This window comes from Tripterygium wilfordii, chromosome 21 (assembly GCF_013401445.1).
Source record: "Tripterygium wilfordii isolate XIE 37 chromosome 21, ASM1340144v1, whole genome shotgun sequence".
NCBI lineage: Eukaryota > Viridiplantae > Streptophyta > Magnoliopsida > Celastrales > Celastraceae > Tripterygium > Tripterygium wilfordii.
In genome coordinates, this window is record NC_052252.1 from 13424762 (window position 1) to 13442269 (window position 17508).

General features: G+C 43.0%; 1 protein-coding gene across 1 annotated transcript; it reads left to right on the forward strand.

Annotated features, from left to right (window-relative positions):
* The first annotated feature begins 1284 nt into the window (after positions 1-1284).
* LOC119987950 (calmodulin-binding protein 60 B-like) lies at positions 1285-17105 on the forward strand. Its single transcript, XM_038832861.1, has 6 exons — positions 1285-1297; positions 1508-1671; positions 1757-1960; positions 2561-2798; positions 3195-3469; positions 16833-17105. The coding sequence occupies exons 1-6, from the start codon at positions 1285-1287 to the stop codon at positions 17103-17105; spliced, it is 1167 nt and encodes a 388-aa protein (XP_038688789.1).
* Positions 17106-17508: the final 403 nt, after the last annotated feature.

A 17508-nucleotide genomic window follows, 5' to 3' on the forward strand; every position in this document is an offset into this window, starting at 1 on the left:
GTTATATTGGTAAAAAAATTCCAGTTGAGACTTGAGTTGATAATTTGTTATTCTGCAACCGGATTCACCGAATGTTGACTCGTCTTCTTGTGGGACCCGCATCGAGGAAGACTAGGGTCAACGGTTTCAAAAATCTTGAAATACAAACAAGATAGTGAGGGCGACTCTAATAAGACCGATACCATAGAATGGTTATTGGACATGGAGAGCCACCACGTGGTAACTTGGAGTCTTGGACCAAGGTCTCTGCATAGCATATTGTGCACATGACTTTTTGGGCAGGCCCACACAGCAAAAGGCCCATATGTTACGTGACTACTAAGAAAGAAGGGACATACTCGATCTGTAGCATGCTCATATCACTTTCCTAATCTGTAGCATGCATGGATCATGGAACATATTGACTTGGTCACCTTCCTGATTGTGCACCGACGTTACTGTCTTCACTATTTGTTTCCATGTTTGGATCTTCTCTGATACTATCAACACCAGTTCAGAAGGCACAAATGCAACACCTCAACTCCACACAAAAGTTAAAATTCTGCATTAGCTCAAATTTTGGCTCATCAACTTGGAAATAGAGAGGCACTATAACTCAACCTTGAAAGCTAAGAATAACCAAATACCTGTGAAATGCACTTTTAAGATTCAGGGATCAAAACAAAGACTAAATATTTGAAGTTATTATTATATACGGAAAAATCACTCACCCCAGCCAGGACCTCTTTGGAGAGCCGAGGTCTGTTTTGTGCTGCCCCATCTGAAACTGGTTTATTCTGCGGGAATTGACGAATCACCCTTGGGCACCTTCGGACTAGGAGAGCGTTCAAGAGTGTCTCCTGACTCCTGTGAGAGTTTTTGTTTCTACAGACAATGGATGAAAGACATTATTTCACATGCTGTGTAGACAAAAGCATAATAGTGATTATAGTGACTGCACTTACAAACACATGATACAATTTCGTCGAAGAGCACACACTGACCATCAAGAACAAAATAATATGGCACTAGAAAAGAATGTAAAGTCAAGTGTTTTTCTTTATGATAGCATATACGATGAAGACACACATTGACACACAAAAAGTATATTAAACAAGCTAGCATAATCAATTCAATCAAGTTATTAACAATTTCATCACTGTTCTTAATCTATAGAAATACTTGATTACGAATTTCAAGTACCAGTTAGTAGGTTTGAACTTCATGCTTAATAGGTTAATACTTGTAAGTTGTAATAAATAAAATTAGCCGCGACAACCATCTCTGCTTATTGGACATTCTTAAATGCATTGCAAAAGTGATTCAAAGCTTTTATGATAAAAGTAAGTCAATCAATAAACTTGGCAATGTTAAATTGCATCTAATGCACCAACTATGAAGTAAATGATAATAATACTACAGAAACTACAGACAGTGCTATAACTTTTGAACCAGTTCTCATGTGTTTGCTTATTTGGTTGACAATCTCCGTCAGGAAGATGGTAAGTCTTTATTTTTCCTCCTACAGTACACAAAAAGCATTACCCTCCGGCAATATTGGGCGATGAGGTTTGGAGATTGGAGAAAATAGGCAAAGGTGGATCATTTCACAAGAGGCTGAACAAAGCTGGAATATATACAGTTGAAGACTTCCTACGATTTGTGGTTAGGGAATCTCAAAAATTGCGAAGTGTAAGAGTATGGGCTTTTGTTCCTAAATCCCCAGTGTTGCACGTATAGGATTGTCTGTAATTCTCTATGATTTCATTTTATGTAGATTCTTGGAAGTGGCATGTCAAATAAAATGTGGGATGTTCTTGTAGAGCACACGAAGACTTGTGTTCTCAGTGGGAAACTCTATTTACATTATTCTGATGAAACAAGGAATATTGCCGTTGTCTTCAACAATATCTATGAGTTAAGTGGCTTAATTGCTAATGGACATTATTATTCAACGGATTCTCTCTCTGATGATCAGAAGGTACGTAATCATGCAGTTTCTTGTCATTCTTGCTGGTGGAACTATGCTTTTACTTCCCTCTTAGGATCCCAGTCTAATAAAACTGTCAAATGTCACCTTGTCAATACCGAGTTCAAAGGCATTAGACCACATGTTCAAATGGTATGTCCATAATGTAACTTATCCATATTCTTAGAAGTTTGTTCAGGTTTAGAGTAAGAAATATTCCATGGGCAGAAATATCATAGTTATTCAAGAAATTTCATACAAGGTTCATTTTATAAGTTTAACTTTTGGTGATAGTCTCTGATATTATTGCCATTCTGGGCTTGGAGTACACTTATGATTCTACAGTCTGAACAAGTTGAACCACGCTAAGCAGATATGTGATAGGCATTCTTTTTAGTTTTGCATGGGCCGTATATTGCCCATATTATTTGGATAAAACTCTTTTCTGTTGTTTGTGAATGAACATTAGTGTCACATTTGAGTAAGAAGTGATAGGTTATATAACTTCTGACACCAATAACTTTCCATGAAACTTGTACCCGTGATTGAAAAAAAAAAGGTCAGGAAAAGCTCTTATCACTGTAGTGAATCTTAACGATTTATTCCTCGCAGGTATATGTCGACAGCTTAGTGAAGACGGCATATGACGATTGGATGCATGCTGTAGAGTACGATGGCCAGACTCTTCTAAGCTTCAAGCAAAACCAGATTACAGGCGCTTCTCAAATTGAAGCTCCAATTGATCCACTAGATTTTACAAACTCATTTGAACATCAGGTTGCTCTTCCGACCTTATCTGTTCCTGTCCCTCCTGAATACCCTTGTCTGGATTCAGGTCCAGCTATTCCAGGTATATAACTTGGATTCTAACTTGTTTTAATAATGGCAAGCCCGTGGCCCAGTGATATGGTCGTCTCACAACCACCTAGAGGTCATGGGTTTGAATCCTGGAAAGAAGTGTTTTTCTTCAAAAGAAGTAATAAATTAGAATTTAATTGAGAATAGAGAACAGAGAATAGAGAATTTGAATCGTATATGTTCGACCCTGCAATCTATAGCATTATGTTTCAGGTACGAAGACACATTTAGGAAGTTCGCCTTTTTTTATAAATTGTCCATTTTCTTTTTCTTCACACGCCCTTAAAAAGTTTTTTTTCATAAAGTGCTCCTTGCTTCTTCATTTATTCCTTTTGTTGATGCGTGTTTGATCTCCATTTGATTGATGTCTAACTCTCTCTGTGTTCAGGGTATGATGAAAGTATAGGTTCCAAGTTCCCAATTCAGATGCAGAATGACAATCTCAATACTGCTTTTCAGCTTGACACCACTTCATTCCGACTTCAGAACCCATTGACTGCTTCTCATCAAACCCAACTTACAAGAAGTGAAAATGTAATAGCTGTTGGTCTACCAGAGTCATCTGCATCAGGTTTCCCTAGTGTTAGCACAGACTTTGCATCTTATAGGGGAGCTAACACCTTACTTCAACAAGAGGAGATCCGAATGAGAAGCAATGAGATGCTTGGTGTAGGAGCCGATTTCTACAATAGTTGAAAGGTCAATCTTTCTTCCTGTGGGGTCCGTTTGCAGCCTTGGATCCTGCAAGTTTCACAACAAGGCAAACCGTGAAAGCTCCTTAACCGGCTCGGGGGGTGCCGGTCGTGGAGGCTCCGACGATCAAGTTAGTACTTGTCGGAGATGGAAGACCAGCTATAGTCTTAGGTGTTTTGTCTGAGTAGGTCTTTTCTGGAATTGGTAGAAAGTGTTTTTTTTCTGTTTTCTCGGGTCCTTTTGAAGAACGCTCTCCCCCCTTTATATATGAAAAGAGGGGGGTCTTAATAGAGAACGAGGATCGACCCCGGGAATTGTGTATCCATTCCAGTTATATCATTGGACCAAATTGTATGAAGGAAGTGTATAAAAAGTCTACTATCCCGGTTGTGTCAGGGTAAGCGGTAAAGTAACAATATGTCATAGTTAAGACAGGTGTCGATGATAGTATGGAAGTTTTGTAGGCGGTATTTAATGAATAGATACGTATATGAAAGAAAGCCATACCTAAGGATGTGAGCCAGTCACACCTGTAAATATCGGCTGTAGATTAGACTGACAAGAACTGCTTTATGAGTGATGTAGTCCGAGTAATGGCGCTTATAGGTGGTGTCGCCATTACTATGCTCTGGCGACTGTACTGGGTCGCCAACACCTGCGGATGCTTTGACACCTAGTTCCATCATGCTAAGGAAGGATCATAATAAAGTGACCAGTCTATAAAGCTATAAAGATCCTGTAGATAAGTGTCAGAGAATATGACAGTTTTGGTGTCAGAATACTGTTTATATTACGTAGCAAGTAATGTAAAGATTGTATATGGACCCAAAGATTGGCTTTTTAGTCTCGGGCCTAACTGTGATAGTTAACCTGGGGGCCTAGACAATCCAACTCATCTTGTAGATGTGGGACCAGGCGGGGCCATACCATTTTTGGCACCTACAATTGTCCCCCACTCTCTAAGCATGAAAACAAATTCATCTTGGAGAGTTTGCGTAATGAATTTCCTACAATGAACAAGAAACAGAGGGATGAGTATAACTGAAGATGAAATGTATAGCAAAGGCGGTCCAAGATGCTGGTTTCTGTGAAGATCCTGATGGAGTATGTTGTGAAGAGGCGTGTGTAACCTAGTATAATGTTATTCACTGATGCTGGTGAGATACAACTTCTTTGTTCGAAGCTGTACAGGGGACACCCTCGTTTGTTTGAGGGTGACAAGGTATACAACCTCGTTTATTTGAGGTTGCACATAGCCAGCGTGGGCGTTAGCGTAGAAGCTATTTTGGAGTCATAGCTGTGGCTTGTATTGGCGCTAGCATAATGACTGAGGTGAAGCTATTGCCGTGGCCTGAATTGGCACTAGCATGCTAGCCATTCGATGTAACCGATTTGTATTCAGAGGCGATGACTAACACCTGTAAAAAGAACACTTGATGGCGACTTTATAAGTACGAGTTTTACTCAATGTAGTACAAGGGTCTATGTAAACGGAAAGTGAAAGGACTGCAACTATTACTCTGCAACTGCCATTTGCAATAAATCCAAAGAATATTAGATATATGAACAGTATTTATAGTGACAGTAATACTGTATGAATGCCATTATGCCAAGATCAAAATGTTACAGATAGAGGTCGTGACACGTGTCAATCGTAACATGACAAGCATTTAATGCGTCTGACGTGCACATTGAAATTTTGAATTGCTACCGCCATCGTTCCTTGGAGAGCACGTTTCGGTAAGCGTGCACTATGATGAACACAAGGGTATTACGGACAATCGTACAATACTAAAACTCAAAGATCGTGCCCTTAGTTTTTCAGAAAAACTTTCAACCGAAATTTATAGAAATTGCTCAGATTTGCTGAAGACGGAAGAAAGGAAGGCATCAATTGACGCTCGTACCGTACCAATTGAAGGTAATTCTCACTCTCTTGCCCTGAGTTTGTATTTAATAGAATGATGCGACCTCATGATCAAGAATCGGAGGATGAAAGAGTATCCGGCAGCGGTAGAACTCCCGCCGATCAAAACAGAGATGAACAAGAAACCAGTGTAAACTACTCATGGTCTGGGTCGGGGAGTCAGGGACCTGGTGACGATAGAGCCGGAACCAGCGCACCAGTTAATGAAGGAGAAAGATCAGAGAGGAATGGCCACATTGAAGGGCCGTTAATACCGAAAGGGTTAAACCCTAAATCGACTTTGGCAGCAAGTGATATGGACTTCTACCGAAAGAAATATAGAATCCACTCATCCATTGAGATAAGACCTGGAGCTGACACAGAGGGAGTCGATTTTCAAGTTCCTGGATGGACGCCGTTTTATCTATTGTCCTTCAGCATAGGATTGAGATTCCCCATACCAAGGTTGCTTGTCGATGCTTGTAGGATTTGGCAAATATGCCCAAGCCAATGGATGCCTAACAGCCTCAGAATTTTGTTGAGCATTCAGTGCTTGGCTGAACTAGAAAACCTCGAATTCGGGATCAACGAATTGGCGGTAGTTTATTACGCCAAAGAAAATGGTCCAGGAAGGTATTGCCTGGTTCGTCGGAGAAACAGGGAGGAGCTAATTCTTGACACCGTCTCCAACGACCATATTGTTGACTGGAAAGATAGATATATCTTTGCTAGGGGCGCCTTGGTATATGGGCTTCATAGGGATCTGCCTTTAAACTGGGTTGAAGGAAATAGTAAGTTCCATTCCTTCTTCATCTGTTTATGCTTGTTACTGAATCTTATGCACCGTTTCTTTGCAGCATCAAAGAATTTGCTAAGCAAGTGGAGAAGCAGCCCCGAAGTGCTTCAAAGAGTAGAAGAGTTTTACAATCTTGGAGCACGTAAAAGATCCAGAAAAAACATTCTAACAGCACGCAAATTGGAGAAAACATCTCTTTGGAGATACATAAGTAAGTACATCTCAACTGTCCAAACGAACAAACAAACATGCTCAAAGTATTCGTCTTATTTTATCATATGTGCAGGTGACGAAATGTTTGAGAACGTGTTTGCTGATATAACCGATGCAGACGACCTGTATGAAGCTCTGATGCAGGATGCTGAAAGAAATCAGCAGGGCCAGGAAACGGTGGGTGGAGGTTTCGAGGCAGCTATGCGTGCTGCAGAAACGTCCAAAGCCAAGAAAGCGGGAGAGAAACGAAAATCAACTGAGGAAATACCTGAAAGAAGGATGAAACAGAGAGAAGATCCTCCTGGCAAAGGAAAATCGAAAAGCACTGGGGGCAGCGGGAAGAAAGCAACTGAAAAGGCGACTGCTAACGTCAGCGATGGGACGGAAATGCCCAGAAAACTCCTTCACGACGCCATTGCCTCGGGACCCAGAGGTAGGGGAGGTGGTCTTATCATTACCACCGCGAGTGCGTCGGCTGCCATTGTTCTGGATGATGATTCAGACAACAGTGAAAGGGACACAATGCCTTTAACTAGGAGGTTACCAAGCATTAGGACAGCCAGGGTAGAGACTGCTGAACTAGTGGAGACACGGGCTACCGAAAATCGTGAAGAATTTGACCCCACAACTGACAGCTACGTTGATGCTAACGCGGAATCAGAAGTTGCCAGGAGTGAAGCTATGGCAAGCGGATCTAGGACTGAGTTGGCGACAGCGGGTAACCAAGAAGTGGAGGACACTGCCCAAGATGGGGAGAATATTCAGCCTAGGCTAAGGTTGAACGTCACGGGAAGTGAAATGGAAGAAATATCAATATGGATTCCCAAATCTTTGACCGTCTCTTCTGCTCCCGTACTTCCACCCGTTGGGATTAGGAAAATGGTCTTCCCTGAGGACGCCAAAAAATTGGATGCTATGCCTCTTCCTAGCCAGTTCAACAACTCGGTGGCTCATTGCTTTACTGTAAGTGTTTCAGGAACGTATCAGTATATCGTCATTAGTTTACACGACTAATACCACCTTTGTTGTGTTCTTAACAGGCACTCCAAGGAGTACTCAGGTCTGGAGAGAACGCCATTGGCAGTTTGAGCAAAGAGAGGACTGAAAGGGAGAGACTAGAAGGCATGGTAAAGGGGCTGGAAGACAACTTGGCCAATGTCATGTCTGCACAAAAAGATTTAGAGTATCAATTGATTGGGGAGAAGAACAAGAATACTCAAATGTCTGCTCAAATCCCAAGATTGGAAGAGAAATTGAAAGAAGCAGATGAGCAGCTCCTGCAATCAACTGAATCATTGAGTGCATTGGAAAAGAAAATACATGACGATGCATACAAAGCCACTCAATTCGAGTCAAGGATCGACCAAGCAATCAGAGATGCTCAGTACTTCAAGGATTGCTGGGAAGGAGTCACCAAACAACTGGAGAGTGCAGAGGCCAAAGTGAACACACTGGAATTCCAGGTACACCAACTGGCTGACCAACTTGGTGATGTTTCCAGAGAGAAAGACCTGTTAAACAAAGCGTTGGCGGCGCAGACAATGAAGACAGCAGAAAAGGTTGAAATGGCCAAGAAGATGGAGGAAAACTACCTTATCAAGATAGGGGCCATGGGAGGTGTTGGTCAAGCTGCAGAGAGGTTCAGATTGCTAACCCAGTACAAAAAGAATGAGCATCCGAAATGGGATGTGGACTTGATGCTCAAGAAGGCTGTGGTAGTACTTGAAAACTACCAGCCTAATAAAAGATGGGTTGTGAATGAAGAAGCAATTGGAGAACCTATCATCGAAAAAGACCTGGCGCCTCCAGAGAGTGATATCCCCACTGTTGAACAACTGCCCATTGAGGCCCGTGAATCGCCAATACCTGGTACTGTCACAGAAAATGCTCCAGCTGAAGTACTTCCGACTCCTAGGATTGAAGCTTCAACTTCTGAGCCTGAAAATGCAGATGAGGATATCGCGCGTGCGGATCCTCCCATTACCTCGGAGGCCATTTGAGATTGAAGTGACAACAGAAACTATTTGAACTTGTTTGGTTTTGAATTTTTGTTATTTGCAATAATTGTTGGAATAATTTAGTATTTCCAATTTCCTTTTAGTTTAAATATCCTATCATAGCAATCTACAATAAATAACCTTACTCTGGTAGCAATCTAGAGTCAATAGCCTTACTCTGTCCCCCAGTTTAAGTTGGACTGTTAGAACGTAACTCTAAAAGTCCAATTGAAACTACGGATAATGACGTGTAATGAAACTAGAACTAACAAGGTGGGACGCGTTGCCTCAATTATTTCCATCTGGAGAGAATATGGCAGGGTGAATCTCCGAACAGAGTAACAAAATCTTGACTGAACAAACTCCAAGAACTGAATAGGTATGCCAAGTGGCAGGCAAAAATTTACAAAAATCAACACGTGTCTCAGAACACCATTGGTGGACTTGATAGAGAATTCAATCCGTGAGAATATTGCGTTCTATATAAGGAGGATAGAACAACTCGATGAGTAAAGGTTGAAGATGAGTTGGTAAGAGAATCTGGTGATATTGGTACCGATGATCAGGCTACACTGTCAGTTCCGGCTAAGCTCATATGGGTTGCCTAGTACTGACGGTGAGTCTGATCAGCCGTGCCTTGTATCATTGTTCTGGTCAGGAAACGCAAAAAGTCTTGGTGCTGCTTTGGCGACGTTACGTCTTGGCGTCGGTAATTATACGTAGTCAATGTTTCTACATTTTTAATACTGAATGAACCTTTGTCCCCCAGTAATAAATGCGTTTAATGACATGCGCTGATTGGGATAATCGAGGCGGTCATTTAATACCTTTTTGACTATACCTTTTTTTTTTTTTTTAAGATTAACTGAATTTAGAGATTTTAGAATTTTAAATACGTTTAGACTTCTTTTCCTATCTTAAATGTTCGTGTAGATTTTTGCGGTTGCAAAGTTTATCTGGACTCTTGGGTTACCACAAAGAATTAATTGCAGAATTAATTTCGGGTGTTCTCGAGAAGATGAAAAGGTAAGGTTCACAACTATATAAAGGCTAATTCTCTTTTGGCAATGGAATTATCCTACAGACCAGATAACTACACCCAGTCTTTACAAAAAATGGCTGCTTCTCAGAGCTCTGTAAACTCTCCATCTGACTTTGACGACAATAGGGACGTAAGTTCGTTCCTTCCTCCTGATTGCCGAAACCCTGCACAGTACGTCGTCGACCTAAAGGAGGCGATGAACGAGATGGAGAAGGATATGAAAGAGATGAGAAAAGACATGGAGGACCAAGAGGAGCAGATCACAGATCTTACCAAAGCTCTGCAAACCGTTGGCTGTGCCATGCTCCGACTGGAAGAGCTTGCGGAATCGCAAGCTATGGAGCAGAACATAGCTAAGCTCCAAGACTCGCTCCTTAATCTTTCTGTTTTGATTAAGGAAGCGAGAAATAAAATGAACGAAAGCTTAAACATTTGGTCGTAAAGACCATATGTTTTATATGTATGTTTTTTCTTTTTTCTTTCTTTCTTCTTTTTTTTTATATATAAAATCAGTATTTCTTTCTCTAATGCCTCAAATATTTTGCAAATATAATACCTTGCAAAACTGAAGTAATAAAACTCGTAAAAACAGTAAAACTTGTAAAAACAGTAAAATTTAAGAAAGCATGAAAACTTATCTGGTACGATGGCGTCCCCATGCTGTGGCATCCGAACAAACGACTGTCCATTGTTTTTTCGGGCTTTACAATCCCTGCGCTCAAAAGAACAATCAAAGGTAGTCGATGGGACTCCCATCGACACTCCGAAGCTTAAATTAGTTCATATAATAACACATATAACGAACTACAGAAATTTAAATATATAAAGATACTAAAGGAAATATTTAAACTACAATTATAGCAATATAAAGACAAAAAATCATGCGTGTTTAGAAATGGTACAACTTTAGATGAACGGCGTTCCAAGGATGCAAGATCGCTTCTCCATTTTCCCTGTGTAGTCTGTAGGCGCCGTTTCCTAGTACCCTGTCGATCAAATATGGGCCTTCCCAGTTCGGACCCAGCTTCCCAGCGTTTAGCTCTCTGGTATTCTCAAAGACTCTCCTGAGCACATAATCTCCCTCTCGAAATGCTCGAGTTCGAACATTTTGGTTGAAGTACTTTGAGACTTTATCATGGTATGCAGCTGTTCTTGTGAGCGCCTGATCTCTTAGTTCATCAATAGTATCCAGCTGATCATTCAACTCCTGCCAATTTCTTTGTTCATTAGCCCACTGAAACCTAGCAGATGGGAGTCCAGCTTCAACTGGTATGACGACCTCAGACCCAAATGCAAGAGAGAAAGGAGTTTCCCCCGTAGGCGTTCGTGAAGTTGTCCTGTAAGACCACAATACTCCAGGTAATTCATCAGCCCAAGCACCTTTAGCTTTCTCCAGACGCTTCTCCAGGGTCCTGATCAAAGTTTTATTGGAAGCTTCAGCTTGGCCATTACATGGGGGATGCGTTGGCGTCGCAAAATCTACCTTGATTCCCCAATTCGCACAGAACTCCTGAAACTTATGACTTGCAAACTGTGGGCCGTTATCCGTCACGATCTCTTTAGGCACTCCAAACCTGCATATAATATTCTTCCAGACGAACTTCTTCACATCCAGGTCTTTGATCAGTGAGTAAGACTCAGCCTCAATCCATTTGGTGAAATAATCAGTCATGGCCAGAAAGTACTGCCGTTGCCCGGATGCCTTGGGCAAAGGACCAACTATATCCATCCCCCATTTCATGAAGGGCCAAGGTGCCACGATAGGAGTAAGTTTTTCTGGTGGCATGCGTGGAATCTGAGCAAATCTCTGGCATTTATCGCACCTCCTTACATAGTCAATTGCGTCTGATCTCATAGTCGGCCAATAATACCCCATAGTCAGTGCTCGATGAGTTAAACTCCTTCCTCCAGAATGATTACCACACTCTCCTTCATGCAATTCTGCCAACACATACTGGGCTTGTTCTGAATTTACACATCGCAACAAAGGACCTGAATAAGATCTTCTATATAGCTGCCCATCATGTACTGCATACCGCGCAGCTTTAGCGACCAAACGTCTAGACTCGTTCTTTTCTGCTGGCAGAACACCATCAACCAAGTATTGAACAAACGGTGTCATCCATGTCTGGTCTGAACTAACAGGAAGAATCTCACAATCATTCTGCTTCTCTACTTCTTTCTGATTGCTAATTGACGGCCACTTCAGGTGTACCAGAGGAATCGTCTGCTCCTGGTTAGATTGGATTGACGACCCGAGATGGGCCAGTGCATCCGCATACGAATTCTCTGCTCGTGGAATCTGAGTCACGGAGAACTCCACGAACGCCAGTTGCAGTTCCTTTACTAGCTCCAGATAACAAGTTATCTTCGGATCTTTGGCCTGATAAGAACCAATAAACTGATTTACTATCAACTGCGAATCTGAGTAAACCTTCAAACTTGTGACTCCCAGTTCTTTGGCCAGCTTTAGACCAATAATTAAGGCTTCATACTCTGCTTCGTTATTGGTTGCATGGAAACCGCATCGGACTGCCCGTTGAATTACACTCCCTTCTGGAGAGATCAGTACAATTCCCAGACCACTGCCTCTGACGTTACTAGATCCATCAACGTACAAGATCCATACCTTTGGGGCTTGATCTACCATGCAAAGCAACTGTTTATCTGCCTCTAGCTGTGTTGACGGAGCAAAGTCAGCAACGAAATCAGCCAGGACTTGTGACTTGATTGCGGTTCTCGGTTGATATGTAATATCGTATTCACTAAGCTCCACCGCCCACTTGATTATCCTTCCCGACAACTCGGGTCTATGGAGTATGCTCCTCAACGGGAAATTTGTCACCACAGCAACCGAGTGGCATTGAAAGTACGGCCTCAGTTTTCTGGCGGCAACCACCAAAGCTAAAGCTAGTTTTTCCAGTAAACTATACCGGGTTTCCGCATCTAGCAGACTCTTACTCACATAGTATACTGGCAACTGCTTCTTATTTTCTTCTCTGACCAAAACCGCGCTTACAGCTACCCCAGAGACAGCCAAATACATGTACAGCTGCTCCCCAGTGCTGGGCTTGGACAGCAGTGGAGGGGAGGTAAGGTAGGCTTTCAACTGGTTTAAAGCGTCTTCACACTCAGGTGTCCACTTGTAGTTAACAGACTTTCTTAAGGTGGAGAAAAAATGACAACACTTGTCGGATGATCTGGAAATAAAACGACTAAGGGCCGCCACTCTCCCGTTGAGCCTCTGAATATCCTTGACACAAGTCGGAGAGGGAATGTTAAGTATGGATCGAATCTGATCGGGATTAGCCTCAATTCCTCGCTTCGTGACCATATACCCAAGAAATTTCCCAGATGCCACTCCAAAGGAACACTTGGCAGGATTCAACTTCATATTATACTTAATCAGCAAATCAAAAGCTTGCTGAAGGTGCTCGAGATGTTGATCGGCAGCTAAGGATTTTACCAGCATATCGTCAATATACACTTCCATGGTGTCCCCTAAATACTTCGAGAACATCTTATTCACCAATCGCTGGTATGTGGCTCCGGCATTCTTCAACCCGAAGGGCATCACCTTATAGCAATAAATTCCTCTATCGGTAATGAAAGCTGTTTTCTCCTGATCTCCCGGATGCATTAAAATCTGATTATACCCCGAAAAAGCATCCATAAAGCTCAACAACTCATGACCAGCTGTTGCATCAACCATCATGTCTATGTGCGGCAGTGGAAAGGGATCTTTTGGGCAAGCTTTATTCAAATCTGTAAAATCAATACAGACTCTCCACTTGCCATTCTTTTTCTTTACAACCACAACGTTGGCTAACCAATCAGGGTACTGTACCTCCACTACAGACCCATTATCTAGCAGCTTCTGAACTTCTTCATTAATCACTAAATTCCGTTCAGGAGCAAACTTCCTCCGCTTCTGCTTGACAGGAGGATGCTCAGGATTAACCTGGAGCTGATGCATCACAACATCAGGGTCTATCCCAGTCATATCTTCGTAGCTCCAAGCAAAACAATCATGATGCTGTGACAAGAACTGGATCAGTCTCTGTCGTAGATGAGCAGGCAACTGCGCTCCAATCAGGGCTTTATGATCTGGAAAGTCAGGATGGATCTGCACTTCGTCAAGCTTCTCCATTCCTGGCTCATCTGGCTCCAGACCGGGTGTCTGGTTCTGTAACTGCTACGAAGATTCTCCCTTGCTCCTCATGGTGGTTTTATAACAACTCCTAGAAGAGTGTTGATCTCCCAAAATCTCCCTAACGCCATTATTGGTAGGATAGCGCAGGATTTGATGATATGTGGAAGGTACGGCCCGTATCGCGTGCAACCAAGGTCGTCCTAAAATAGCATTATAAGCAGAGGGTGAATCTATGATGGAAAACCGAGTCTGCTTGTTCAACCCTGGAGCATAGATGGGTAACACAACTTCTCCCACTGAATGGCTCACCTCACCATTGAACCCGATAAGAGCCGTTGACTTCCGTAATATCAAGGTCTCATCTAGGCCCATTCCTTTGTAGGCAGCCAAGAACAACACATTGGCGGAACTCCCATTGTCAATTAAAATTCGCTTCAGGTTGATGTTTGCAACCTGAAGTGTGAGCACCAAAGCATCATGGTGCGGGTGTAACAGTTGGGTAGCTTCATCATCCGCGAAGACCATCACCTGATTAGTGAAAGTTCCAAGGGAACGTGCCATTCTAGCAGCGGGGTTTGCTGCTTCCTTCTCGTGCTTCTTGGCAGAGGTGTGGGACAATCCACTGATCTCTGATCCCCCAGAAATCACACAATAAGTTTGAGTAATTGGTGGCGGCGGGGGCAATGCTTCTGGGTCATCAACTTTCCTCTTTTCCCAGATTGCTCTACCGCGCTCAGAAAGCAACTCTCTGAGGTGACCTCTTTTCAGCAGGTAATCCACTTCGTATCTAAGTCCTCTGCAATCAGGAGTAGTGTGGCCAATGTCCTGATGAAAGTCACACCACTTCTAGGGGTCTTTCCATCCTTCGGTCTCTTTCTTAGGCGGCCACTTCACTTCGCCTCGACTTGGTGTATCTTAAGAGGGTACTCGGGACAGTTTTCCGCATAATCTGATGCTCCAGATTTGCGGGAGCGCCAGTTACTGCTGGGCTCGCCAAAGGTGGATTGATCTTTCCTAGGACGTTTGTCCTCTCGTTTCTCTTCTTTAGGAGGATTAACTGGCTTTCTCCTCGCATCCTCCTCCCAGCGAACAAATACAATAGCTTTCATCAGAGCTTCTTCATAACTCCTAACATCACATTTTGTGAGTTCTTCATAAAACTCCACATCTGGGAGTAAACAACTCCGGAGCGCTTGAATAGTTGTTCCTGGGTCACAATAGGGTATAGATACTTTCTCCGTGTTGAATCTTGACAGGAAGTCACGGAGAGATTCTCCCACTCGTTGGGGCAGTCGGTATAAATCATCAGAGCACTTATGAATCTTCCGACTGCTCGAGAATTGCACCATGAACGTCTCGATTAGCTTCTCGAAAGAAGCAATACTGCCGTTGGGTAAGTTGATGTACCAACGCAGAGCCGGACCGGTAAGAGTCGATCCGAAACCTTTACACATGCACGTCTCGTGCATGCCGTACGGTATGGCGATAGCGCCCATCTTTAACTTGTAGTGAGCCACGTGATCCTCGGGGTCATCAGTCCCGTTATATAACTTCATGCTCGGGACGCTGAACCTGTGCGGCAGATCCGTTTGGTATATATTGTCCACAAACGGTGATCCCGTATAGCAATTGGCATTAATTTTGGCCAAAGCAGGAGGTGCTTTAGTCAATTTATCTATATCTCCCCGTAGTTCGATGATCTGCTTGGCCATCGCAGCTTGGGCGACTGAAGCGATAGTGGGTCCCGCGAAAGGTGCAGCAGGAAAACGTGGTGGCTGTGGGAGTCTACTTCTTGGAGAACCGGTCAAATCTACAGGGGCATCCCTGTTAACATTTTGCTGAATTTCTTCTGTCGCAGGTCCCTTACCCCGTGAAGTAGAAGTATCATATCCCCCGGGGGTACTCCCGGGAACAAACTGGGCACTCAAAGGATAAGGCAAAGGGTCTCTAGGAGGTGGTGTTTGCTCAAGGCGAGGAAAAGGTGGAATTCGGACTGAAGTGGGATCGTGGCCTTGGGAAGTGGTTTGGCTTCTCAGCTGCGAAACCTCTTCGCGGAGTGCTGCGTTATCGACCGACATTGATTCTAACCGCGCATCCGTTTGCTGTTTGTTCTTTGACATGTCTTCTCTCATGGCTTGCATGAGTTCCAACAGCTGGTTGTTAGTGACCTCACTGGTATCAGCCATAACGGGAAGTTGCCGTGAAATCTTTTCGGCCAAATACTTGCAAAAGGCTCCCCTATCTGGCGCGCCAAATTGTAGGAGCCGATTTCTACAATAGTTGAAAGGTCAATCTTTCTTCCTGTGGGGTCCGTTTGCAGCCTTGGATCCTGCAAGTTTCACAACAAGGCAAACCGTGAAAGCTCCTTAACCGGCTCGGGGGGTGCCGGTCGTGGAGGCTCCGACGATCAAGTTAGTACTTGTCGGAGATGGAAGACCAGCTATAGTCTTAGGTGTTTTGTCTGAGTAGGTCTTTTCTGGAATTGGTAGAAAGTGTTTTTTTTCTGTTTTCTCGGGTCCTTTTGAAGAACGCTCTCCCCCCCTTTATATATGAAAAGAGGGGGGTCTTAATAGAGAACGAGGATCGACCCCGGGAATTGTGTATCCATTCCAGTTATATCATTGGACCAAATTGTATGAAGGAAGTGTATAAAAAGTCTACTATCCCGGTTGTGTCAGGGTAAGCGGTAAAGTAACAATATGTCATAGTTAAGACAGGTGTCGATGATAGTATGGAAGTTTTGTAGGCGGTATTTAATGAATAGATACGTATATGAAAGAAAGCCATACCTAAGGATGTGAGCCAGTCACACCTGTAAATATCGGCTGTAGATTAGACTGACAAGAACTGCTTTATGAGTGATGTAGTCCGAGTAATGGCGCTTATAGGTGGTGTCGCCATTACTATGCTCTGGCGACTGTACTGGGTCGCCAACACCTGCGGATGCTTTGACACCTAGTTCCATCATGCTAAGGAAGGATCATAATAAAGTGACCAGTCTATAAAGCTATAAAGATCCTGTAGATAAGTGTCAGAGAATATGACAGTTTTGGTGTCAGAATACTGTTTATATTACGTAGCAAGTAATGTAAAGATTGTATATGGACCCAAAGATTGGCTTTTTAGTCTCGGGCCTAACTGTGATAGTTAACCTGGGGGCCTAGACAATCCAACTCATCTTGTCGATGTGGGACCAGGCGGGGCCATACCATTTTTGGCACCTACACTTGGGAATGAAGATATGCAGCATCTGCTTCGTATGTTCCACATGGGAGGCCAAGCTCATGCCTCCTTTGATGATAATGAAAATGGGTTTCCTTATTCTTCTACATATATGTGCAATACACCCCTAAACTACAGCTTTGTAGATGATCAAACCCGTTCATCAGGCAAAGCTGTCATTGGATGGCTCAAGCCCAAGGCAGCCCTCAGATGGGGAATTTTTGCCAGGAAGAAGGGTGCTGAGAGGCGGACACAACTTGTTGAATTGGATGATTAATAAAAATGGGGTCCGACGCAAACTGAATCTGGTTTATGGTCATTGACTTCCCGACTGAAGAGAGAAGATCTGTCTCGGCATATCTGCAAATGGAGGTAAAACTAAAAAGAGATCTCATTAGGCCTGAGTTTTTAAAACAAAACAATCCTTGGGCCCAATATTCCTTCTTTTGAGGTGAGAGGCCAATAATAAGACATCTAATTGTGCCCGATTTTACACAAAACAAATCCCTGGCCCCAATATTACTTTTTAAGTGAGCGAGGCCCAACAAGCAACTCCTTAGGCCCGAGTTTAAACAAAACAATCAGCGCGCCCCATATCCATGATAGTTCATTACTTATTTCAAAATTACGAGTCCGAATATCCATGTTGTGTATTATATCTTCTTACTCGAATTTTTTTT